Source organism: Macaca nemestrina, chromosome 8 (genome assembly GCF_043159975.1).
Source record: "Macaca nemestrina isolate mMacNem1 chromosome 8, mMacNem.hap1, whole genome shotgun sequence".
Taxonomy (NCBI): domain Eukaryota; kingdom Metazoa; phylum Chordata; class Mammalia; order Primates; family Cercopithecidae; genus Macaca; species Macaca nemestrina.
In genome coordinates this window covers 64752405-64779876 of record NC_092132.1, presented here as the reverse complement: position 1 = coordinate 64779876, position 27472 = coordinate 64752405, and the positions used below count along the sequence as shown (strand labels likewise).

Here is a 27472-nt window from a genome sequence, read left to right as displayed (position 1 = left end):
ACACCTGAAACATCTATAGTCACTGTAGATGATCTATGATATGCTTATATGAACTGTTTTAAATTATCAGGAAAATAAACATAAAAATCTAACAACTCTTGTAGAACTAATAGAATCCCAAGAACACTGTGCTTCATTTTAGTCAGAGAACTGGAAAAGTTTGGTTGACATGACAGTAACACTACTTCCATCAGCCAGGGATAATGTGGAAATTTCTAGATCGTGCAAAGTTGCCATAGCCCTTTTGCATGAAGTGATATGAGATTTTTGGATACTCTTCATTCAACAGATATTTATTAAGTACTTGCTATGTACCAAGCATTGTTACAGATTCTGCGGATATAGCTGTGAACAAAACAAATTCTCTGCCCTCATGGAGCTTACATTCTAGTGAGAAGACAGACAATAAATACAAAATCACACAAGACCATTTTAGTGATAAGTAGCTGACAGAAATAAAATAGGGTAATAGGCTAAAGTGTAATAGAGGGAGAGGACATTTATTTATTTTGAGTGGTAAGAGAAGGCCTCCCGAGGAGGTTACCTTTCACCTACAAGGCATTGCAGAAAAGGGGGTGGGCACTTTGTGGGAGGTGGAGATGGGCACTTTGTGGGAGGTGGAGGGTGGGAGGAGAGGAGAGGGAAGTATCAAGCTATGCCTCTGACCTGCAATAAGGGATGTGAATGTTATTCTAAGCGCAATAAGTAAGCCATTGGAGAGTTTTTAAAAGCAAGACATCTGATTAATGCTTTAAAAAGATCATTGGCTCTTTGGGGAATGGACAGTAGATAGCCCGGAAAGGAGCCCTGGAAAGGAGCCCTGGAGTTAAGAGGCTTTTGCAGTATTCCAGGCAAACACATACTGGTGGTTTAGACTAGGTATGGTGGCAGTGGTGGGGAGGGGCTGGATTCCTGTTGTTTAGAGGCACAGCCTAGGACTTGTGGGTTGGGATGGGCACAAGGAAAACTGCATCTTTAGATCTATCAAGGATGAACTGAGGAGTCAAGAATGAATCCCAGGTTCTGCCCCAAGTGGCTGGAGGGACAGTGGTGCCACTTTCTGAGATGAGAAAATTGCAGAAGCAGCAGGGTGGGGGAGGCATGAGGAACAGGCTTTTGAAAATTCCAGGAACAGAGTTTGAGGGATATGGATTGTCTTCGGCTGTTTTGTGCTGCTATAACAGAATACCTGAGACTGGATGATTTATAATGAGCAGAAATTTATTTCTTACAGTTCTGGAGGCTGGAAAGTCCAAGGTTGAAGGGCCTGCATGTGACAACAGCCTTCTTGCTGTATCATCCCAGGGCAAAGGGTGGAAGGGTAACAGTGCACTTAAGAAAGAGCTGAACTTGTTTTTATAACAAACCCACTCTCCTGATAATGACACTAATCCATTCATGAGAGTAGAGTCTGCTAGACCCCATCACCTCTTAAGGGCTCCACCTCTCAACACTGTTGCACTGGGGATTAAATTTCCAACACATGAACTTTGGGGGACACTTTCAAAGCACAACATGGACCTCCTGCAGGAATGACCCCTCACCAAAGTCTTTCTTCCTGCTAATGGCTCTCTTAACTCTGGAGTTCAGCACATGTGTTTCTACAGGGCACAACACAGCAAAAGACAGAGGACCCACTTCAAACTTCCGTATGTGGCTTAGTTCAGTGGGAGGCTCAATATGACATGTGAGTTTTTCTTGAGACTTTTAATGGCAAGACAGTTATGTTTCAGCTTCCTATTTTAGTTGAGGATGAGGGTGGAGAAACCAAGCGAGTAACTGGGGCAGTCAACTACCATTTATTCAGTGCTTGCGAATGTGAAAGACAGGCAAGCAGGTTACCTATTATCTCTTCTAATTCTCACAGCAAACTTGCAAAATAAGCAATCTATATCTACATCTTACAGATAGAGAAATTCAGGCTTTGAGCAGGGAAGTGGCCTGCAGAGCATCCCAGAGGTAAAAGTAGCAGCAGAAGTAATTTGCTGAGAGCCTGCTATATAAGCTAAGTGTCTTCCATATGTTATCTATTTTAATCTTCACAACAACCCTATCATAGCCATCATTTCCATTTTATAGATGAGGAAATGGAGAAGTTAACTGCACTGCCCAGACCACACAGTTAGTAAATGGACTCAGGATTTGAACACCGTTGTCTGACTTGAACACAGCTGGCTTTGGAACTCACTTCTGAATGATGTCAAAGCCCTGCTTTTTGCACTCTTCATCCTACCACATCCCTGGTGGAAATAATGTGTGTCCTGAAATAAAGCCCCATAAAGCAAATACTCTCTCTCTTAGTGGTCTCTGCATTGCAATTTGTTTATTTCTTAACCATTTCTAAGTTCTATTTTGTGGCATGTTTTATAAAGCGTATAATGTACTTGGACAGTATAATATGATAATATTTCTAATTAAATAAAATTGTTGGGCTATATGTCCATAGTTTGTCTGTTGGTTAGGTGTGACCTCAGAAGAATCTAAAGAATTCTAAATTATTGTCTGTAAAAATTGGGGTTAATCTCTCCCATGTGTTGAGTATATCTGTGTTACAGGAATCAATCCTAAATAGGGAGGAGCCGCTTTCTTTGACCCATTAAACAGGCCTGAGACATAGTAAAGGCAGCAATGATGGTAAGAGATCTGTAGTGTCAGCTACATGCCAGGCACTGTGTGAACAACACAACTCTACAAGGTAGTACTAGAGTAGAGGATATTACTTTAGAAGGGTCAGATGGTGTTCACAAATGCCAGAGCAAGGATTTGCAAGTAAGCCTCACACTAGAGATGCTGTGGCCTTCTGTAAATATGCAGGAGAAATTTCTTTTCTTGGAATTTTTTCTCTCTTAAGAGGGGAAAAAAAGGGCTCTGGCTTGGTTTTAACCTCATATAATTCTGAACCTTCCCTCAAGGCATTAAAAAGGAAACCTCGGCCGGGCGCGGTGGCTCAAGCCTGTAATCCCAGCACTTTGGGAGGCCGAGACGGGTGGATCACGAGTTCAGGAGATCGAGACCATCCTGGCTAACACGGTGAAACCCCGTCTCTACTAAAATACAAAAAAAATTAGCCGGGCGAGGTGGCGGGCACCTGTACTCCCAGCTACTCGGGAGGCTGAGGCAGGAGAATGGCGTGAACCCGGGAGGCGGGGCTTGCAGTGAGCTGAGATCCGGCCATTGCACTCCAGCCTGGGCAACAGAGCTAGACTCCGTCTCAAAAAAAAAAAAAAAAAAAAGAAACCTCAAACAAGCTAAGCATTTGACAATTAAGCACTGCTATTTCAGCTTTGGAGACCCTCCCCAACAGCCTGAAGCCTCCTAGAACTGCTCTTGGATAGCAAGTTGACTAGCTCATACTTGCTTTCTTAGGGGCAGTTATAGATCGAATGTTTGTGTCCCTCAAATTCATATGATGAAGCTCTAGTCCCCAGTGTGGCTGTACTTGGACATAGGGCCTTTAAGGAGGTCATAAGGGTGGGGCCCTGATCCAACAGGATTAGTGTCCTTTAAGAAGGGATAGCTAAGGCTGGTGCACTCCTTCTCCATGCTTGCTCTCCCTGGCTTGCCAGTGCCCTGGCATGTGCTTGTGTGTGCTCTCTCTCTCGGCTCTGCATGCACAGTGAGAAGGCAGCCATCTACAAGCAGGAAGGGGTCTTCACCAGAACTGAATTGGCTGACACCTTGATTTGGACTTCTAGCCTCTAGAACTGTGAGAAAATAAATTTCTGTTGTTTAAGCTGCCAAGTCTATGGTATTTTATGGCAACCTTGAGCTGATTAATAAAGGGGCCAAGGGCTCTTAAGTTTTCTGTCATGAAAAGAGAAAGAAATGGAGATAATTAGGAGAGAAGGCAGGTCATTAGGGAAAAACATGTCAAAGAAAGTTGTAATTAAGGATGTTCTCTTTCCTACCCCTCTCCCTACAGCCTTAGGCTACAAAAGACTGAACTTCCAGTTACATTTGTTAAATATGCAGTTCAGCCTTCTCGGCTACACACCTCCGGGAAGAGGTCTTACCCAGGGAACTTATTAAAGTCCAATGTTCAGGAAATCTAGCATAGGCAAATGAATAAATAAAATCCTACAACCCTTGGGATTTTTCAGAAAGGGATTTTTTCCCACTTTCTAGGAAGTGTACGAAAGTATCCCTCCTCAATACCAAGTCTCAAAGATATGGGAGAAAAGTAAACTCTAAACAGGGTTGACAACCTCAGGGTATTTATTTTAGAATACAAGGATAAAGGTAATTTTTTGAAAAGCATTTTATAACATGAATATTTCTCTGTTCTTTAGTTTGGACACAATTGAAGCCATCATTAATACAAATTCATTATAACTTACAACTTTTAGAGCTTTGGTCTGAAAACCCTATTACACCAATTCAGAGGGTAAGAATTCACATGTTTTTAAATTCTATCTGGCTTGCCTGGCACTCCTGGAGCATTCAGGGACAGTTGCTGGCACGCTGCCCGTGGGTGTGCAACAGTCCTGCATCTGTGTGGGTGGGCCGTCATGAGAGCTAGCCCACCAGGAGAAGGAGGAGGACAGCAGCACCTGCTTGTTTTTTTTAAAGCATGGCCAGAGAGTTTAGCAACATAAAGAACATTCTTAGTTGTAGCCTTCTTGTCCTTCTAGGGTAAAATAAAAACCTTTGAAAATTCCACCCCACCCTTATTTTATCTTTAAACAGGAATGGCAAGCTTGACTGCTAAAATCAGTCTAAAGTCTTTGCTGAAACAGGTTACACAATCAGCAAAATTGGGAATTCTCTGGTGAAAGAATAAATTAGAAGCTCTCAGCTGGGCGCAGTGGCTCAATCCTGTAATCCCAGCACTTTGGGAGGTTGAGGTGGGCAGATTGCTTGAGCTCAGGAGTTCAAGACCAGCCTGGGCAACATGGGAAACCCCCATATCTACTAAAAATACAAAAATTAGCCAGGTGTGATGGTGTCCATGTGTAGTCCCAGCTACTCAGGAGGCTGAAGTGGGGAAGAGGAGCTGAGCCCAGGGGGGTTGAGGCTGCAGTGAGCCATGATGGCACCACTGTACTCTAGCCTGGGTCATGGACTGAGACCCTGTTTCAAGGAAACAAACAAACAAAAAGGCTCACATAGGATTTTAGTGGAATACCGACTTAATCCAGCTATAGTATGTCTTATATATCGTATATATATATTTTCTGTCAAAGTTTTTGTCTAGAATGTCCCAGGTAACCAACACAGAGTGAAATGAGGGATTCTGTAAAAATTCAAGGGCACTGAGATGAGGGTAGAAATACACAGTGTCCGTAGCAGAGTTTTAACATCCCATTGTTGAAAAACAAATGGTACAAGGTATGCTGGCTTGTATCCTAGTGTGTAAGATACATAAGAACCATGGAGGACACGGAGCTAGTAAAGAGCCCCTCAGAGTGATTTCCCTATACTTCAGAAGATAATTTAATTAGAAAAGCAAAGGGGAAAACATTCCAGTTTGTTTGGCCACAGAGGTAGCCTGAAAGAGGTCTGAACTGGGCGGTTCCATCTACATGCTATAGCACCAGATGAGCAACATGGTGTATGCTTCCCATACACCACTGAAAATTCTTCCCAAGTCAAAGGCAGGAATTAATAGGATGCAGAATAGATGGTCTCAATAATTCTGTAACTGTGGCTGCCATTTTAGGTTAATACAGAGAGGCTGTCTCAAAAGTGATATCAAGAGTCACTCTGGGTCTTTTTATGTCTACCAAAAAAAAGTCCCCAAACAGACAGATTGTTAACCTCTGACACCTACATCAGTGGATCAGTGTTCTTGCCAGAAGCAAAACTAATACCAACACGGCTAAGCTGCCCTCTTCTAATGTCTACTAACAAGGTCACTCTTGCAGAGCTACCAGAAGTTACCACTATTCAATGAAAATACAACTTTAAAAATGACTCCAGACCCATGGTATTGTTTACAAATCACATTCCCAGAGTCTTTTCTGGAAGCCACTATTTCCCAAATTGCTTCCAGCAGTATGCTTTTTATTGTTGGCTATTCCTCTATGGAATTTAATAAATATTCATCAACAGAGCACAGCATAATTCATTCAGCCACTTTCACTTTTATCAGTTCCACAGAAGGGTTTAGACTTTGCTGGAAACCTCGGGGAGTTGCCAGTGGTTGACAATAAGAAGCTTTTGTGAGGTCCTTGGGGAGAGGGGTGGAGAAGAGAAAATAAGGTTAATATCTGTTATCATAAGCCACTTCCTGAACCTTATCAGGAGTTATACACCACTGTGAGCCTCAACAGTGTGCATGTCTGTGGCTGTTCTGTGATAAACTATAAAAGACCCAATATATTTTTAAATGAATGGTTAGAAATCAAGTTAATTCACAGTGATTTATCAGACAGGAATCATTTAATATGTCAAATCAATTCTTATGTACTACTTAAGGCTGATTGCATATTTCAGCACTCATTTATTTTCAGATTATCCATCAGCATGGATTATTCAGAGTTTGAAAGAAAAAATGATTTTAATGTATTTTTGAGACTTCAAAATGACAGAACCATATTTCCTAAGTAATAAAATTTATAGTTACTTATAATGATAAACACCATTTTTTCTATACAAGATCTGAATTCAGCTATTAATTTTACCATCATTTGGAAACATACAAATATACTACCAACACAAAAAAATCTTCATATATTTCCAACAAGATGTTTATGAACAGTTGAAACTCTCTTGTAGTTTTCTGAAATGTGAAACACCTTTTTGAAGAGAAGTGATACCTGCTGATGAGTTTACAAATATCATTTAAGAAATATAGTACTTCTGGCATCCTGATGTTTGTATTTTTCTTGCATGCCTCTACTATTTGCTCTCTAAATTTAGTCTACATTGGCTTTGACCAGATTTTTGGCTTTTTCGTTTTTCTACTTACTGGAATGCCTGTGAAAGTGACCGGAGGAGATTGCCAGGAAATGCTGAAGCTGCTGCCATTGGGGGTGAACTTGGCCGATCCTGGAATGGTCACAGGGGGTGTGGCCTGTCAAATAAAAAAACAGAGAAGGCTGTTATGAAGGAGTATTTTCCTTCGGAGCTTTAAGCTCTTATTACCAAAGGAGGACCTCAGAAATGGTCTCAGCTATATTAATAACTTAGACTAATTATCTAATAGGAAGAGATTAAACAAGGTTAAAGGGAGCAGCCAGAAATAAACTTTGTATATACACCCAAGCAAGCTATCTAAGGTATAAAAAGAGATGGTTTTTGACTGTTGATTTCTGAAAAGAAATTTTATTATATATACATATACTTATTTTAGGATACCTGTGAGATGGAATTCTTCACTCTAAAATTGGGGAATATACCCTGCTACACTGTGAGGGTGGGTGTAAATTAGTACAATGTTCTTGGAAGGTAATTTGACAGTACATATAAAAATTTTTAGCATTCTCTGTGTTAGCTATTCCACTCTAGGAATTCATTCTAAAGAAATGTATGCAAGAATGTGCCTTGCACAACTATATATTATAAAAAAACAATTGGGGCTGGGCGTGGTGGCTCTTGTCTGTAATCCCAGCACTTTGAGAGTCAGAAGCAGGAGGATCACTTGAGCCCAGAGTTTGAGACCAGAGAGGGCAACACAGTGAGACTTCGTCTCTACTAAAAATAAAAAAAATTAGTCAGGGGTGGTGGTGTGTGTCTGCAGTTCCAGCTACTTGGGAGATGGAGGCAGGAAGATTATGTGAGCCCAGGAGTTCGAGGCTGCAGTGAACTACGATCATGCCACTGCACTCCAGCCTGACAACAGAGTGAAATCTTGTTTCAAAAAAAAAAAAAAACAACAAAAAAAACAAAACAAGGCCAGGCGCGGTGGCTCACGCCTGTAATCCCAGCACTTTGGGAGGCCTAGGCAGGCGGATCACGAGGTCAGGAGATCGAGACCATCCTGGCTAACATGGTGAAACCCCGTCTCTACTAAAAATACAAAAAAAAAAAGAAATTAGCTGGGCGTAGTGGCGGGCGCCTGTAGTCCCAGCTACTTGGGAAGCTGAGGCAGGAGAATGGCGTGAATCAGGGAGGCGGAGCTTGCAGTGAGCCGAGATCGTGCCACTGCACTCCAGCCTGGGTGACAGAGCGAGACTCCGTCTCAAAAAAAAAAAAAAAAAAGAAAAAAAAATACTGGAAGCAACACAAATGCCCAGTAATAGGGAAGTAGGTAAATAAATCACGATATACCTACAGAGTAATTCAAAACGTTGTTAAAATGGCATAAAAACAGATACATATACCAATGGAACAAAATAGGGTACCAAGAAATAAGTCCACATATTTGTAGCCAACTGATTTTTGACCAAGGCGATGAGAACATACACTGGGGAAAGGACATCCTCTTCAATAAATGCTGCTGGGAAAACTGGATATCCACGTGCAGAAACATGAAACTAAACCCCTAGCTCTTGTCATTTACAAACATCAACTCAAAATGGATTAAAAACTTAAACGTAAGACCCTAAACTATAAAACTATTGAAAGAAAACACAAGAAAAACACTCCAGGACATGGGCCCAGGCAAAGATTTTTATGGCTAAGACTTCAAAAGCACAGGAAACAAACAAACAAAAATAGACAAATGTGACTATATTATAAAAAGCTTCTTCACGGCACAAGAAACAATCAACAGAGTGAAGAGCAACCTGTTGAATGGGAGAAAATATCCACAAACTATTCATCTGGCAAGAGACTACTATCCAGAATATACAATGAATTCAAAACAACTCAATAGCAAAAACCAAATAATTCCATTAAAAAGCAGCAAAGGACCTGAATTAAAATTTTTCAAAAGCAGACATACAAATGACCAACAGGTACATGAAAAAATGCTCAACGTCGCTAATATCAGAAAAATGCATATCAAAACCACAATGAAGTATCATATCACCCTAGTCAGATTGGCTATTATTAAAAAGATGAAAAATAACAGATGCTGGTGAGGAAGCAGAGAAAAGGGATCTTGTACATACTGTTGGCGAGAATGTAAATTAATACACCTATTATGGAAAACAATATGGAGATTTCTCAAAATCTAAAAACAGAACTACCATATAATCCAGCAATCCCACTACTGGGTATTTATTTAAAGAAAAGGAAATCAGCCTATCAAAAGGATACCTGCACTCTCATGTTTACTGCAGCACTATTCACAATAGCAAAGATAATATGGAATCAGCCTAAGTGTCCATCAACAGATGAAGTGTCAAAATGTGGTAAGAACACAATGGAATACTATTCAGCTATTAAAAAGAATGACATGCTGTCATTTGCAGTCATATGAATGGAACTACAGGTCACTATGGTAAGTGAAATAAACTAGGCACATGAAGACAAACATCACATGTTCTCACTCATATGTGGGAACTAGAATAATTGGTGTCATGGAGGTAGAGAATAAAATGATAGTTATGGGAGGTGGGGAAGGGTGTGATGGGCCATGGTGGGGAGATATGTTGGTTAGTAGGTACAAACATACAGTTAGATAGAAAGAATGAGTACTAATGTTTGATAGCAGAGTAGGATAGCTATAGTTAACAACAATGTATTTTAAATTTCATAACAGCTAGAAGAGAGGACTGGAAATCTTCCCAACACACAGAAATGATAAATACACAATGGATTAATATTCAAAATACCCTGACTTGATTATTATACATCTTATGCATATAACAAAATTCTATGTGTACCCCACAAATGTGTATAAATATTAGGCATCAATTTTTAGAATGGTGTTGTTGAAGAAGATTCATTGGCATGGGAAAATGTTCATGATATATTAAATAGAAAAAATAAAATACAGTAAAAACAGTTCTGCAACAGATCCCTTTTAAAAACTGCACATATATAAACACAGAACAAAGTCTTGAAGTACATACAAAAAATATTAACCAAGGTTGGAATTAGGGATGAATTTTCTTTCTTTACTGTGTTTAATATTTTCTATGCTGAGCATTTATAATTTCTATAAACAGAAAAGTCTCAACATTTCTAAGTCTATGCTTTGGGAAGGACATTCTAGATCAACTAGTGTGTGTTCCAACTCTCTCATTATATAGATGAGCAAAATGATTTAAGTAAGTTGGCACCCATGATTTCTGGCCTAAGTGTAACAGTGATAAATAAAGATGAACGAATTACTTGTTTTGACCAACATAATAAGAGTCAGGAATGTATTTATTACACTAACTAATTCAAACATTAGCTCTATTCCATTACTCTTGAGTTTAAGTCTGCTAAATAAGTGGCTAAATTTTTTGACTAAATTTGTAATTTTCTACTTACAAATATATTTGCTAGGGGCAGTGGCTTTGTACTTGGTACTACTGGAAAGCATTTTGACAATACACAGTAACAGTCATAAGCTGTTCACTCACATTACATCCTCTGACTCAATAATTATTCTTCTGAGAATTTAAAGAAAAAATAAACACTACAGGCACAGAGATGTTTACAGTGGAGTTATTAATGATGATGAAAAAACAGGATAGATTAAAAAGTAAATAACAATAAGAATGATTAAAACAATTTGGTGTTTCAATTTAATTGGATATTATTTAGCTATATGGAAAGTTTTTATAAAACAAGGGTGGGGGAACGTAATTACAAGTGTGTAAAGAAGATTTTAAAAAGTTGAATAAGGTAGTTGAGAATTATAGGACAAATATTTTCTTAAAATTTGAATGTATTAACATTGTATAAAAACAAATCAACATTTAAAAGAGTTAATGGCCAGGCATGGTGGCTCAAGTCTATAATCCTAGCACATTGGGAGGCCAACATGGGAGGACTGCTCGAGGACAGGAGTTTGAGACCAGTCTGGGCAATGTAGTGAGAGCGTGAGAGCTTGTCTCTACAAAACATTTTAAAAATTAGCTGGATGTGGTAGTGCACACTTGTAGTCCCAGCTACTTGGGAAGCTGAGGCAGGAGCATTGCTTGAGCCCAGGAGTTCGAGGCTGCAGTGAACTGTACTCCAGCCTGAGAGAAAGATGGAGACCCTGTCTCAAAAAAAAAAAAAAAAAAAAAAGTAACTTCTGGTGGGGAAAAGGGAGTTTTACCCCTGTCCTAAATTTGCAGGATTTGTCCCTAAGGTCTTGTTAGACTTTAGCATGACTCAGGATTACCTGGAGGGCCTGTTAAAACAGAATGCAGGGTTGGTGGGGGGCACAGAGGAGGGTGTGGAAGAGGGGTGGTCCCAAGAATTTACATTTCTAACAAGTTCCCAGGTGATGCTGGCACTGTTGATTTGGGGAATATTGAGAACCACTACTCTAATCCGAGATGCTTAATTATCCATTTAGAAGGCAGGGCATGAAGTCCCAGATTTGGAGTGTGATTCTGCCGTTGTGCCAAACCTTTCCAATGCTTATCTTTTATTTATTTATTTTTCTGAGACAGGGTCTTACTCTGTCACCCAGGCTGGAGTGCAGTGCCACAATCACAGCTCACTGCAGCCTCAACCTCCCTGGGCTCAGGTAATCCTCCCATACCTCAGCCTCCCAAATAGCTGGGACTACAGCACGCACCACCATGCCTGGCTAATTTTTGTATTTTTTGTAGATATGGGGTCTCACCACGTTGCCCAGGCTGGTCTTGAACTCCTGAGTTCAAGCGATCCACTTGCTTCAGCCTCCCAAATTTCTGGGATTACAGGTGTGAGACACTGTGCCCGGCCTTATTTTTTTTTAAATAGATACTTATGTAATGTGCCAGGCACCATTTTGAGGGCTTTGCAACATTAGGGATTTTTTTTTTTTTTTGAGATGGAATCTCGCTCTGTCGCCAGGCTGGAGTGCAGTGGTGCGATCTTGGCTCACTGTAACCTCTGCCTCCCGGGTTCAAGTGATTCTCTCGCCTCAGCCTCCTGAGCAGCTGGGACCACAGGCATACCCCACCATGCTGAGATAACATTATGGATTATTTATTTATTTATTTTTTGAGACGGAGTTTTGCTCTTGTTGCCCATGCTGCAGTGCAAGGGCGCAATCTTGGCTCACTGCAACCTCTGCCTCCTGGGTTCAAGTGATTCTCTGCCTCAGCCTCCTGAGTAGCTAGGATTACAGACATGTGCCACCACACCGAGCTAATTTTGTATTTTCAGTAGAGACAGGGTTTCACCATGTTGGTCAGACTGATCTGGAACTCCCGAACTCAGGTGATCTGCCCGCCTCAGCCTCCCAAAGTGTTTGGGATTACAGGTGTGAGCCACTGTGCCCAAGGGATTTTTATCATCATAACAACCTTTATGGGATCGAATCCACAGGCAGCATTGGGCAAACTGAGACTAGACCATAGGACCCTATCTGTGTGAGATCCTGGCTTTAAAGGGAGAAAAAGAAACAAAGCTACTGGGCTGCTGTGTGTGATGCTGTTTTTCCACCAAGTTATCTTTTACTCATAGGCCAGATGGCCCCTGGTTTTGGTCAAGGTCAAAGGGATTGCTCTCACAGCCCCCTGCAAGTCACCTGGTAAGCATGATCAGTGTGCACGAGGTAGAGGGTGGTGGGAGCTGAGCGGCTCAAGGGCGTCATCAACTTAGTCTCTGTTTTGGCACAAGGAGTTTCTGTTCGGCTTGAATCTGGGATGGGGAAAGTAGGAGGTGAAGCCAGGGACTGGGAAGGTGAGACCGGGGCCAGGCTGCTCAGCCCATCTGCCACTGAGTCTGTGTTGAGCTTGATCTCAGTGTAGTAAAAGTCCTCTTCTCCATCACTGTAGTCGGAGTCTCCAACGCGCCTAATGCAAAAGAGAGCAAAACAATCATACTAAGCCAATCTGTTTTCTTGCCTCGAAATCTTGCACATGCGTTTCCCCTCCGTCTGGAATGCTTTTCCTCCCTCTTGTTTGCCTTGCAAACTCTTCCTTATCCTGCAGCACTCAGTTCAATGGTTCACTTCCAGGGAACCCTTCCTTGATGTCGTAAAGCAATTCATTCATTCATTCATTCATTCACTCATTCAGTCAATTATTCAACAGTGATTTATTCAGAATCTAGTATGTTCAGGCACTGTTCCAGGGTCTCCTGATAACACAGTGAATAAAATATAGACTCCGCCCTGATGGAACTTACAGTGGGAACTTAAAAGCAGACAAGAAACCCCTAAAGAAATAGATATTTATTAAGTGGGAGCTAAATAATGTGTATACATGGACACAGAAAGTGAAATAATAGACATTAGAGACTTTGAAAGGGGGAGGGTGGGAGGGAGGTGAGGGATGAGAAATGACCTAAGGGGTACCACTTTCACTATTCGGATGCTGGCTGCACTAAAAGCCCAGGCTTTATCACTGTGCAACACAGCCATGCAACGAAACTGCACCTTGTACTCCCATTCAATCTATGAAAACAGAGATTTAAAAAATTAAAAAATAATTAAAAAAGAAATAGATATTTAATACATCAGGTGTTACTAAGTCCCAGAAAGAAAAATTCAGCAGCCTAACACTGTTGTTAAGGAGGATTAGTGACGGGGGCACTATTTTAAATAGAGTGGCCAGAGGAAGGCTCTCTGAGGAGGCGACGTTTGAGTAGAGACCTGCCTAGAGGAAGTGAGGGAGACACCATGCTGGCACCCACAGTGAGAACACACCAGGGAGGAGTGACACAGAGCTCTCAGGTGGGCGGCCTTGCAAAGAGGCCAGAGGCTGGAGCTCAGGACACCAGGGAGTGACGGGGGAGGAAGTGAGAACACGGGAGGAGTGAGAACACGGCAGAGGCAAGGTCATTCAGGGCCTGTAGCCCACGGCGACGGGTTTGGCTTGCATTCCGAATGTGGTGGAAGCCACTGGGTGTTTTCAGAACTCTAACTTAATTTTAAAAGGATCGCTCTAGATACTGTCTGGGAAATAGAGGACAGGAAGACAAGAGCAAAAGCAGAGGCCACCGAGGAGCTGTTGTCAGCAATATTCCAGATGAGCAGGGCAGGCGAGCAGTGCAAGGGCCGAGACGTTAAGTCCTGGGTGTATTCTGAAGGTTGGGAGTTAGAACTTCACTCCTAACTGTTAGTGCTCTGTGCTCCCTCTGAAGTGTGTTTACTCATCTGTTTTGTTAATCACTGGCTACCTGTCTGTATTTTTTTAAACCTCTTTGTCGCCTAGCTATGACTGATTCTCTAGGGATGTGTTTTATCATATGTCACTCCACACATATTGGTGTATTTGGCGGAGGGTAGGTACCTAGTAAATGTTGCCTGAATGAATGAGTGAATGAATGGAGCTGAGGTTGTTGTAGCACAGTGATTAAGAGAATGGGTTCTGGGGTTAGACTTCCTAGGTTCAAACCCTGACTCCTACACATTCTAGTTGTGTGCATGATTTTGGTGGCCTACAGACAGCTCCGTTCCTCAGTTTCCCCACTTATAAAATGGGGACCATTAATTATAGCACCAGATTATTGTGATGATTAAGCTAATAAATATAGGGTGCTTACAATCAGACCTGACACAATATAAACACTATGTAAAGTGCTTATTAAATAAAAACAAAGACGATGTTAGAAGGTCTCAATTTTCACCGTCACCAGGAAAAGTAGCTTCTTAGGTGTTTTCAAAGTTCCCTTCCCTGAAACATAGCACATTGTACTTTTCCACAGGAAGTTTTGAGTAAAATAAAATAACTCTCCATAATGTCAGAAAATGTTTATTAGATGATTTGTGAGTTTGTAGAGAAGTGGTGCTTCCCTTCTCTAGAAACCTGGCTTTCCAGGATGGCTGGGCAGAGGCCGTGGGTATCCCCTCACTGCAGCAACAGCAGATCACTGACTCAGAACATACCTTTTCTCCAATAATGAGCCCTGCATGGAACCTAACATAAAAATCCATGCCTCACCTCTTCACAAGCCTGTTTGTTCAAGTCAGTGGCTTGTCCTAGCCTAGCTCCATTTCCCCTGAGCTCCCAGGCTGAGGCGCCTGGGGAGGTGTCTTTGCACCATATCAGGTCTGGCTGGGCTTGGCCTTGTGACCAGCATACCACTAAAGACCCCACACAGTGGGAAGAAGAACGTGTGTCTGTTCTATTCCTGTCCCCACTTCCTTTCCAGTTATAGGCAGGTTGAGTTGCTGCTGGCTGCCACGTGCTGCTAATAGACACACAGGCCTGGGGGACATTGTGTGTCCCACGTGGGGATAAATCAGGACCAGCCCCTGGTGTACAAGAATGGAGTGAGATTTAAGAGAAAAGTGGTGTGCTTTTTATATAGGTACGGCGTGTACTGCAGATACATCAGAGGTGAGGGCATATTTTCTTCCGGCTTTAACATGTTTCCCTCTTCATCCCCTCACCAGCCAATACTCATTAAAAATTCCCCATCATCCTACAGCCATGTAATTGAGTTCATGGATCAAGGCAAAGGTGTGTTCTCTCTCCCAGTGCATGAGAGAGCACAGGCACTGGGCTTCATAAGTATAGATTGGCCTCAGAGTCCTGCTAACCCAGGCCCGTTCCTGTATGGTGCCTGGCAGGGCTATGAACCATAATTCACCGGGGAAGTTCTAAAAGCACATCAGGAAAAAGGGGATCCTAGGAAAGCAAAGTGGCTGCATTTTGGATTCCACCCACTGTGCGAGCACCCCAGGAGCTGACAGGACTAACATGTGATACCAATTCTGGGGTCTATAAATACATATAAACAGTATATGCTTCTGATGGGACTGAATAGGGCTCAATTTTCTGGGCAGACAGACTTTAAAACAAATATCCTACCTCCTGGCTCTAGCTTTGGGAAGTTCTTTCTAAACCTTTAAAAAGCTGCTTCCATTGTGAATTGTCTTGACAATGAGATTTCAGGGGAGACACTGCAGGATTTCCTTCCCTGAAGGCTTGAGGAACAGAAGGGGGGTGTTCTGCCCTGAGGTATTTCAACTGGTATTTCTTACACATAAGGTAGACTCTGGTCAGGGAAGCCTTACAGGGCCATATCTCCAGTGCCTGTTGACCTATGGGTAATATGCTCTGGAAGGCTCTGGTGTGTCCCCAAACATCAGCCTGGATGATTACAGAGCTAGATCCCTGTTTCTCTCCATGGTCACTATGGAGCCACCCTCAAAGATTAGCAATATCACCTTAGAAGCTATTTTCACCTTCTGCCTATACCACTTGTTGGGCATGATGCATTTTCTAAATGTATCCCTTGCTGGGTAAAGTGACTACTGTATTTATTTCTCTGCACTTATCTTGTGGAAAGGACTCCTCTGTGTCCAAGCACACAGGAGCCTGGCCGTGCATTTGTGCTTGCCTGATGAACACTGGTTGTGACTTACAGCCTCTCAAGGTCCCTTCTAAATCTCAGATCCCTGGATGAGATAGACTCAGGGCAAAAAGCACAGGACTAATGGAATACCACTGCCCCCCTGGGGTGACCTGTAACTGCTGTGGCTCCTAACCCTTCATTTTATCTTTCCTTTAGAAGGTTGTTATATAATATGAGGAAAATTATACATTTTACAAATAAACAGCTTATTTGAGCAACAGAAAGTGACTGAGCCAGATGATCAGGCATCATAAGAATAAGCAACAGCAGCATCGATTGGTGTGGTGGTTCTTGAACCCTTTTTAGGCTATATATGCCTGTGAGGCTTAAAGTCATGAATACTCTCCACTGAAAAGTAAATGTACATTTCATTCCACAGGTAATTTCAGTGGGTTCAAGGACCCCTTGAAGTCCAATAACAGATTCCAGGTTACTCTAGTGTTTTGTACTTTACAAGTCTGTCTCACATATATTTTATCTTTGGCACTCACACTTGACCCTGAAGAGCTGACATTATTATAAATGTCCATAAGAAACTGTGGCTCTGGGCAGCAACTTGCCTAAAGTGACTCAGTAAAGTGAACTAAAGAGGCTCTAAGATGTTACATCCTTGTTCTTTCCACTGTGCCATATTGGCTTAGATGATCTACAGTGGCCATCTCCCTAGAAATTAGGAAGACCAAGTCAGCCCAGTGTCCAGAACCTTTAAGGCACACTGTGGTGCACAATTTCTGAGTGCGGGTGGCCTTAGACTGAGCAGATGGAGGCTACATCCCTGAAGAGACGGCTGCCTTACCCCAGATGGATGGTCCGGATGTGTTTCTGGATACCTGCCGCAGTACTCAGCACCTTCCCACAGTTTTTCCAGAGGCATTTGAACATCACCTTCATGGAATTCTGTAAAGGGGAGAGAGTGGTATTAAAATGGAAACTATTTTCTAACAACATTTTCTTTCTGTCATCCCAACATATTTGTTTCCTTCATTAGAAAAGTTAACAGCATACCCAGTCTCGTGACTATAACTCAGGACACTGTTGTAGGCACCCTTAGGTTTGTGAGTATCTTGGTGACCTCAGTTAATTCCTCATATCCTTCATGAGAAATGAGCTCTGCTGGAATATTTCAGATCATGTTCATCAAGGTAGTCACAGGACCATTTCGGCTGTCTAAACAGTGGATAACATTCACTGAGCACTTACTGTGTGCTAGGTGCTGTCTTAAGTGTTTATTTCCTTTAATCCTAAAAGACAGATACTAATATTAATCTCCATTTTACAGATGCATAGAAAGCTCCAGTAAAAAGTGTCCAGTCAATGAACCAGCTACTGGCAAAGTTGAAATATGAATCCAGGGACTCTGGCTCCAGAAACCATCCCCTCCACCAGTACAAAATTCCACCTCTTCAACAAGGGTTGCAGTATTTTCTTTTCCTTTTTTTTCGGACATAGGGTCCCACTCTGTCACCCAGGCTGGAGTGCAGTGGCACACTCTTGGATCACTGCAGCCTCTGCCTTCTGGGCTCAAGCAATCCTCCCACCTTAGCCTCCCAACCAAGTAGCTGGGACCACAGGTACATGCCACCATGCCTAGCTAATTTTTTGCATTTTTGGTAAAGACAGGGTTTTGCCATGTTGCCCAGGCTGGGGCAATATTTTCCAAAACAGTCCAGTGCCATGATTGATAGCACTGATTTTAGGCTTATTTCTCAAGTTCTTCGTGCTCTTATTTATAAAATAGGAATAATAATAGTACCTGTTTCACAGCATTATTATGAGGATTAAATGACGTCATGGAAGTGAATCACTTAGCAGAATGCTGACAGGAATAACCATTCAACCAACAGCAGCTATTACAGGATTATTATGATTGTGTGTCCTAAATTTTATAAAAAGTGAGTTTTCTCCAGGGAGGTCCCTTGTCATTGGGATGCCATCTCTTTGCTGACTGTTCCCTTGGGTATGGTGACAGTCACTTCCATGTGTTCACCAAGCCCCATTTCCTTTTCCTGCTGGGTACACAGCTAGACCTCGTTTCCCAGACTCCCTTGCAGTCAAGTGGCATCACATCACTGAATTAGGGCTGATGGATGAGAAGTGACACACATTCCTTTTAAGTCTTGCCCCTAAACTACTTCCCAGTATCACTCCCAGCCTGCGCTGCTGGCTAGATGCAAAGGACACAAAAGTCTTAGGGGACAGCAAAACCACCAGATCAGAGTTCTTAATTTTTTGTTTGCCATGAACCCTTTTGGCAGTCTGGTGAAACCTATGAATCCTTCTCAGAATAGTGGTTTTTAATGTTTAAAATAAAATACACAAATTTATAAAGAAATGCAAGTGTACTAAAATACAGCTAGAAAAAACATTAAATATTTTGTAACCCCATTAAAAAGTGGTCAAAGGACATGAACAGACATTTCTCAAAGAAGACATACAAGTGACCAAAAAAGAAAAAAAATAGGAAAAAGATGCTCAATATCACTAATCATCAGAGAAATGCAAATCAAAACCACAATGAGATACCATCTCACACCAGTCGGAATGGCTATTATCACAATGTCAAAAAATAACAGATGCTGGCGAGGCTGCAAAGAAACGAGAATGCACATATACTGCTGACAGGAGTGTGAATTAGTTCAATCACTGTGGAAGGCAGTTTGGAGATTTCTCAAAGAACTAAAAATAGAACCACTGTTCGACCCAGCAATCCCATTACTGGGTGTATACCCAAAGGAAAATGAATCATTCTACCAAAAAGACCCATGCACTTGTACGTTCACTGCAGCACTATTCACAGCAGCAAAGACATGGAATCAACCGAGGTGTCAGTGGAATGAATAAATAAAACGTGTTACACATACATCATGGAGTACTATAAAGCCATGAAAAAGAATTAAATTATGTCCCTTGCAGCAAAATGGATGCAGCTGGAGGCCATTATCTTAAGTGAATTAATGTGGAAAGAGAAAAGCAAATACTGCATGCTCTCACTTATAAGTGGGAGCTAAACCATGGGTACACATGGACATAAAGATGGAAATAACAGACATTGGGGACTACTAGAGGAGGGAAGTAGGGAGGGGGGTAAGTGTTGAAAAACTATCTATTGGGTACTATGTTCACTACCTGGGTGATAGGCTTAATTGTATCCCAAACCCCAGCATCACGTAACAAACCTGCATATGTACCCCCGAATCTAAAGTAAAAATTGAACTTAAAAAAAATTTTGTAATATTGTAATACACATACTCTCTAATTAACGAAGTAAATAACAAGACCTTGAAGTGGGCCTAATAACTAGCATAATTTTAAAGTAGTGTTATGAATAAATGATATTTCATGATATCTACTAAATAATGTGATATGAAACATCTATGATTTTGGTAGGTATTAAAGTCGCAGGTGGTGCTAACATTATTATGCCTTGATGCCTTAAATCATAATTACAGGAAGTGTTAAATTATGGTTAAGAGGTTGGTGAAAATAAAGATACACTTTTTCCCTCATACAGGTTCACCGACCTCCTGGATTCTGTGTATCCATTTGGGGATCTGTGGATTCCAGGTTAAGAACATCTGCATTAGAAGGAAGAAGCCTGGATCCCCAGAGGGCTGTTTGGAGCAAAGACATCCACCCTCTTTGGAACCTCCACTGACCTGACTGGATTGTGACATGAGAATAAACAAACCTTTATTGTGTTAAGCTACTGACACGAGAAAAATGGGTTGTTTCAACAGTCAGCCCACCTGACCAACACATATAGCAGTGGTGACATCTTTCCCAAACTGATGGAACTGATGTAGCTTGATTTATGTGCCTGCTAGAATATCTGCAATCAAGTACTTCTGGTTCACACCATCATACTCTTGATTCTATGAAGCAATCATTCACTTATTTAGAAGACGACTCATCAGCTATTACTGATGGAATCAGTATCCAGATGATTTATCTGGACAGCCACCCCATGTTGAAGATTTTCCATAGGTTTCTGAATTGAAAAATGGTACTTGGGAGCTTCCAGAATTGAAGAGTGCTCATGTGTTGGTGAATGGCTGCCTTAAGCATGGCAAGCAGAGGACAAGTGTGGTAGCACATTGCAGCAGTCTGCTAGAGCAGATTACTGACCACGGAAGGAACCCACTGTTCACATGGGCTTCGTGAGTCCAGTGGCCCACTGTGCCCCAGAGGCTCTGCCTGGGTGGCCAGCATTCACAGCACAGCAATCTTTCTGTTTCTTCTGCAGCTCCTGGGCACACACACCCAGCTCCATGATGTTCTCCCTGCAGTGTGCAGTGCCGGGCGTAGGACCTAGAGCTACACGGAGCTAGAGCTAAAGCTCTTTGAGATGCGGAGAAGCAAAGACATAATTAGGAAACTTTAAGTACATGATCCTTATGAGTCTGTGTTTATTCCAAGGAGGCAGTTCACAAATTTCAGCCTCCGTGACCTTCTTAAGCCAGTGATCTAAACACATGAAACATAAGATGTGCCAGAGGTGGCGATTTAAATCCCAACTTCAAACCTGCTAGGTTCACAAAAAGAAATTCTGCAGAATTCAAAATATTATTTTACTCAAAGCATAGAATTTAACAGTACTGTCTTAGTCCATTTTGTGTTGTCATAAAAGAATACCTGATGCTGGGTATAAAGAAAAGAGGTTTATTTAGCTCATGGTTCCGCAGGCTGCATATGAAGCATGGCGCCAGCACCTGCTCAGGTTCTGGTGAGGGTTTTTGTGTTGAGTTAAATCATAGTGGAGGTCAAAGGTGATGCAGGAATATGCCAAGAGGGATCTAACCTAAGGGGCATTCTGGCTTTACAACAACCCACTCTCCTGGGAACTAATCCATTCTCTCAAAAACCAATCCAGTCTCATGAGAGCGAGAACTTGCCATTATGAGAATGGTACCACGCCACTGAAGAGGGATCCACCCTGATGACCCAAACACCGCCCACTAGGCCCCACCTCCCAACACCCCTACACCAGGATCAAATTCCAACATGAGATTTTGGTGGAGGTAAATGAACCATATCAAACCATGGCAAATATTAATGAACAACTCCTTACACTATGAATGCTTTCTGCCCATTTTTCAAATGATGAAGCTATATTGTAGAAAATATCTTCCACGTAAGAGAACCAATGACTCAAGCAAAAATACATGTACCCAGCAGTCCAAGCATCTGTCTGGAAATGAAGTCATGATGGATGAAAACACTTTTTGATTAATTCCTAACCTTTTTGCTGATGGCATTCTTTCATTCATTAAACCAAGTATCTATTTAGCAAGGAATATTCTAGGTTTTGGGGATAGAGAACAAAAAAAGAAACGAGGCTTCTTTCAAGGAAGTGAAATTCTAGTAGGGGAGAGACATAAATTATAATACATGATGACCATTTCAAGATATAGCATGAGGCCTGTAGAAGGTGACTTTTGAGCTGGGACCTGAAGGTTGGAGAAGGAGCCAGCCAAGCTATGAGCTAGAGTTTTCCAGACATAGCAAAGAGTTAAGTACAGAGGCCTGAAAATGAGAAAGAGCTTGGCTCTTGGAGGCCAGAAAGAATGAGGGTGTTTTGAGAGTGAAATGTGGGAGGCAGTGATTTGTTTGAGATAAAGTGGCGAAGCAGGGTCAGATCATGTGGGGCTTTGCAGATAAAGGTAAGGAATTTGGATTTTCTTCTAAAATGAAAGAGAAGTTACTGAAGGAAGAGAGTGACACTACATGACTTGTTTTTTTTTTTTTTTTTTTAAATATGACTCTGTTTTGGGATAGAAAACAAATGAAGTCACCAGCATGGAGTCACTGCATGAAGTCACCACAGGTGAGAAGAGATGGTAGCTTAGAGGGTTTGGGCAGAGAGGATGGAGAAAAATAGACACATCCAAGACATATTTTGGAGGCAGATCCAACAATACTTGCTGTTGGGTTGACTATGAGGAATGATAAAAGGGATGGTGTTAAAGATGACTTCCATGTTTTAGGTTTGAATGACTGGGTGTGTTGTGGTTCTGTTTTGGATATGTTAATTTTGAGATGACTATTATGTATCAAAAGGAGACTGCATGCAGGACACCGGATATGTGAACCTGGAATCAGGGAGAGTCAGGGATAGAGATATAAATTTGGGGTCAGGAGCTGAAGGAGCACTTAAAACTTGGGTGTGGATGAGACCATCTAGGCAAAAATGCAGTTAGAGATGATTAGGGTGCACTGTAGCATCTAATATTTTATGTTGGAGATTGAGAAGGAGCAGCCAGAGAGGGAAGTGGTCAGGAGATCATGATATTAAAAGCACAAATAGAAGAAAGTGTCTCAGGAAGGAAGATGTGACCAACTGTGTTGAACAAGGACTGAGAAGTGTTCCTCAGATTTGGAATATGGAGGATGCTGGTGGCCCAGATAGCGGTAAATCTCGTAGAGTGTTGTGGATGGAAGTCAGATTGGCATGGACTGGAGAGTAAGTGGGATTTAGGAAAACAGAGAGAGTAAGTGCCAATGTTTTCAAGAAATTTTGCTGACCGATGAGCAGTCAAGGGAGGGTTTGTAAAGATGAGTTATACCAAGGTGAGCTTCTATGCTGATGGGAATGACTGCAAACACAGGGAAACTGATGGTGCAGTAGAGAAGTAGGGGTTAGCGACAGGATGAGGTTCTTCTGAAGGTCAGGAGAGCAGCACCAATATACACAGAACAGGGAGAGGGGCTGCGTTGGACAAGATAGGGCAGTTCTCTGCTGGAAAAAGGCAGTTCTCTGCAGATGGTGGCTGCAGATGCAGTTAATTTGCTGATTTGGTGGAGAAGGGGAAAAAAAAAGCATTCCTGTATGAATGTTTCTAATTTTTCAGTGAGGTAGGAACTGGGGTCAGAACTGAGGACAAAGAGGGAAGGTTGTGTACGAAGTTTGAGGATACTTGAGAAGGATAAAATAGTTGCCTTACAACAGCAGTCCCCAACCTTTTTGGCACCAGGGACCAGTTTCATGGAAGGCATTTTTTCCACGGACTGTGGAGCAGGTTGGGCGAGGATGGTTTCGGGATGAAACTGTTCCATCAGGCATTAGTTAAGATTCTCATAAGCAGCACGCAACCTGGTTCACAATAGGGTTCATGTTCCTATGAGGATCTAACGCGGCTGCTGACCTGCAGGAGGCGGAGCACAGGCGGTAGTGCTCACTCGCCTCCTGCTGTTTGGTCATGTTCCTAACAGGCTGTGTGCGGACTGATACCGCCCGAGGCCCGGGAGTTGGAGACCCCTGCCTTAGAGAGCGGGGAAAGGAATGGGCAAAGCATAAGACGCTAGTTCCGTATTTCTGATATTCATGGTGGGAAACAAGATTCCAGAAAGTTACAAGACTTATCCAGTGTCATCTGATGGCTCTTACCAATGAGTCAGTCAGATGTAGGCTTTCATAATGAATATAATAGTATTGTACGACAAATAAAGCCAAATTCCTCCTACATCATGGGACTTTTTTAAGGCCTCAAATTGCTGATTGTTTTAGGATATGATAATCACAGTGGTATTTTTGTGCCATAACAAGTACTATTTATAAGATTACTGTTCTTCGTCCTTGCCATAATGTCAAGTATTTGTTTTTTAAACTGACAAGTAGTTAAGGTTGGTCCTTACAGAAAAATAAATATCATTGGTTTAACTCCTTTCCATAGTTTTCATTTGTTACTTCAAGTAGATGACACATTTTGGAGGCATCAAACCCCCAGAATCCAAGGAAGGTGACCATTATCCTCTGTTAAGTCCCCTGGAATTAGGATAACTACCAACAGCAATTGTTTATCTCCTCCTCACACATACACACACCTTCCTTGAACCCCTGCAAAAAGGCTCCAAAGAAATCTGTTGCCCAAAGAAAATTAGGTAATGATAATAAGAAATGTAATGAACTTTGTCTCCTTTTGCCTTTTTTCCTTTTGCTGGGTTTTCAAGAGGCACTTTGGGGATAGACTATATTCTATCCCAGTGCCTCACAGTGTCTGGCAAAATAAATATTTGTTACGTTCAATCTCGGAAAGGTTGTGTTTTGGGACCCTCAGAGATGAGCCACATTTGAGACATCTTAATTTATTTAAATAGCACTTTGTAAAATTTACTTAGTGAATTGTCTGTGTTCAAAGCATGTTTGTCAAAAAGATTTGTTCTGTAGAATTTAATGTTTCTCAGCATGATTAACTCTTGCTTATCTTACCTGGCTGTAAATTAACTTCTCAGGGGACATCCATGGTGATGCCCTGCATGGAGAGGATTGAATTATAAAATGGTTTTCCCTTCACTTTATATCGCACATTTCTCTTCCAGTCTTGCATACCCTACACTGGTAGCTGCTTGAGGAAAGTCTGAGTTCACCAGAAGACAATGGAAAATCTGCTACAGGAAAAATTGCTAATTTATAATGACTCAGGTCATTGGCAAAAGTGATTAGAAAACAATGTTGCATCCTAGAGATACAGAAAGTTCCTGTGGATTTGCAAGGCAGTTGTAAATAGGGACTCAGAAACATAATTACATATAGTGGGAAGACTATCAACTGTTTTGGGGGAGGCGGCACTCCCAAAACAAAGTTCTGCTTTCTCCTCCACCTCTTCCTTTTGACATTCCTTTTGAATATCTCATCTCACATTTATGATCTCATTTTAGTCCAGACTGTCAGAGCTCTGCCTTCATAGTTTACACATGCACAGATAGGGGCCATCTTTAAATTTGAGGGCAACACAGCTTAAGGCAAACACAGCTTAAGGCAATAAGAGCTTAAGAAACACCTATAACTTTGAGCCAATTCAATTTGTAGGAATCTATCCAAAGACAGTAATTCAAAATACTTGCAAAGACACATGTATATTCATCACACAGATTTTTACACTAGATAAAAATAAGAAATAACCTCAAGGTTGACAATAGGGGATTGGTTAAATTATGCCATATGACTGTATATTAAACAATCTTAAACATGAAGTTGTAAGAAAAGCTTCTTTGGTGTGAAAAGAAAAGTTACATGTCTATTAAGGGACTTGATGAGCTGTCCTATTTGACCTGACAGGTCTACACCATGCCTTTTCTGCACCATGCTCAGGGGCCCAGGAGGCTGCATTAACAGGGCTTCTGGCTCGTAGATCTCTGGTTGGATTTGGCCAATGAGAGGCACCGGCAGGAGGTGGGGAGGCAGGAGAGACTGGAGAGCAGGAGGGTATTGATTCCTCCTGGCTGTCTCCTTCTGCCTGGCCACAGGTGGGCAGTGGTTACATTTCTCCTCCAACAGTTACCCTTTCTGTTGGGTAACCTCTCCAAAAGCTGTATTTCCGGAGTTCTGGTAAATCTTCTGGATTGTAGAAATTCCTCTCTTGCAGAGTCTCTTTAGGCTCTAGGGGTTAGGGTTAATAATGGCTTTCCATGTTGTTAGCCCCTGGAGTCCTACACCACCCCCCTACTGATTTCCACTAACCCTGTTTACACCTTTGTAAAGTGACTTGTCTCTACAAAGGCCAAAGACATTCTTGCATCAAAGCATGAGGCTCTTTAAATGGGAGTTTAGTGCTTTTCAAAGTCCCCTAACTACATCCAGTTGAAACAAATCCTTTGTCTACAAACAGACTACTTGCTGTTACACTAAAGAAAAGCAAGCCATGGGAGGAGGAGAACATGAAAAAATAGCTAAATAAACAACGCCCAGATTGCCGCATGGGTCCAAGCCTGCCCAAGGAAGCCAAACCAAGCAAAGCTGCTGGCAGAGTTGCAGCAGCCAAATCCGAACAGTCCCATCTGTGCTTCTACCCTGGCTTCTCCTCACAGAGCTAACAGATGTTTGCAAAGCTGGAATGTCCACCAGCTCATGGAGAACAGCTGAAAATCTACCCCAGTGGAAAGCACTTCTGCAGAATACCAACGTCAGCAAAGACCTCAAGTCTAACAGAATGGTCTTCTTCATATAAAGGAGAGGGAACAGAGGGAGGCCACTGTAGATTGGGAACCACTCTGTGCCTGGTCCTGTGCTAGGAACTTCCACATGTGTATCTTATTTAACACCTGCAACAGGCCCAGGAGGAGTTGAAGCTCCATGCAGTCGTGAGCAGACTCCTGGAATCTCACATATGCCTGATGTGAGATGTATAGCAGCTCCCAGACAAACTCTTTAGAATTTCTCAACATTGATGCTCTGGGCCACCATGGTTGGAGAGAACTTCCCAGAGATTTTCACCTTTGCAGCAGCTTCTGAACTGTTTCTAGGAACAACTGCCTTGGGTCTATTGGCTGAGACCTTTGGCCAAGGTTTCCCTGATTTTCTCTCTGCTTGCCCTACCAATAGTAAGCCTCAATCCTGTTTTTAAAAGATGATTTCATACTTAGAATATATGAAGTAGCTTCTATTTTCTTGACAGAACCCAGACTGATACTTAGGATTGATACGGTGACTGTTGAAGCTCACCTTCAGTTCATTGAAGAATTATATAACATTTTTGAAGTATTTCGAAGTATTGTATAACATGCATATGACGTAAGTCCAACTAACACTATATTCTAGAAAGTACATGAACATCACTTTATCACTCAGCAGCCTGGAGTTAACGTCATGTTCTGAGGTAACTGAGAGGATCTTCAGGTATTTTTTTTTTTGTATGGTGACGTGTGTGTGTGTGTGTGTGTGTGTGTGTGTGTGTATGTGTGGTGTTGGAATGGCAGGGCAGGGACAGGGGCTTACACATCCAAGACTCTCCAGAGAGGGCCGAGTTATTCTGTGCAGGTGAGTTGGCTGCATTATACAAACTTCCTCAGCTTGTCTTGTGAAAACCCACACAGCTTGGCAGCGGCTCCAATGGCTCTTTCAGGGTCAAGAGGTCCACATAGATCCTCAGCAGATGCCAAAAGATCGGTAAATGCACTAGTGTATTTTAAAATTAGTAACTTCCTAGAAGCTGGCAGGGGTTCCAGTGGTCTCCTGAATTGGGAAAGCAGCCATGTTACCTCATGCTACCTCACGGTTACACGGTATACAAGTTGACTTACCTTTTGGGGGATTTATTTATTTATTTGTAAGATGAGGGGACTAATGAGAGTAGAGGTTTTGGATCTTCAAGGTGTGTGGGGTTAATACAAAGTAACAGGTGAATTCAATGTATACCAAGCACAGATGAAACACCTCCCACCTCCATGTGCTGTTTATAGATGCTGTGGTGATAAGTGAATACAAAAT

The 27472-nt window shown here is 41.9% G+C and overlaps 1 protein-coding gene across 3 annotated transcripts in view; it reads right to left on the bottom strand.

Moving 5' to 3' along the window:
* LOC105483530 (zinc finger protein 704) overlaps positions 1-27472 on the bottom strand; it is a 300235-nt gene that overhangs the window by 17498 nt on the left and 255265 nt on the right. For all 3 annotated transcript variants that reach the window (XM_071068065.1, XM_011744409.2, XM_011744410.3), the window contains exons 5-7: positions 17066-17166; positions 12491-12758; positions 6911-7015 (exon numbers count right to left, since the gene is read on the bottom strand). In XM_071068065.1, coding sequence (XP_070924166.1) covers positions 6911-7015; positions 12491-12758; positions 17066-17166 — 474 coding nt within the window. The remainder of the gene's footprint in view (positions 1-6910; positions 7016-12490; positions 12759-17065; positions 17167-27472) is intronic.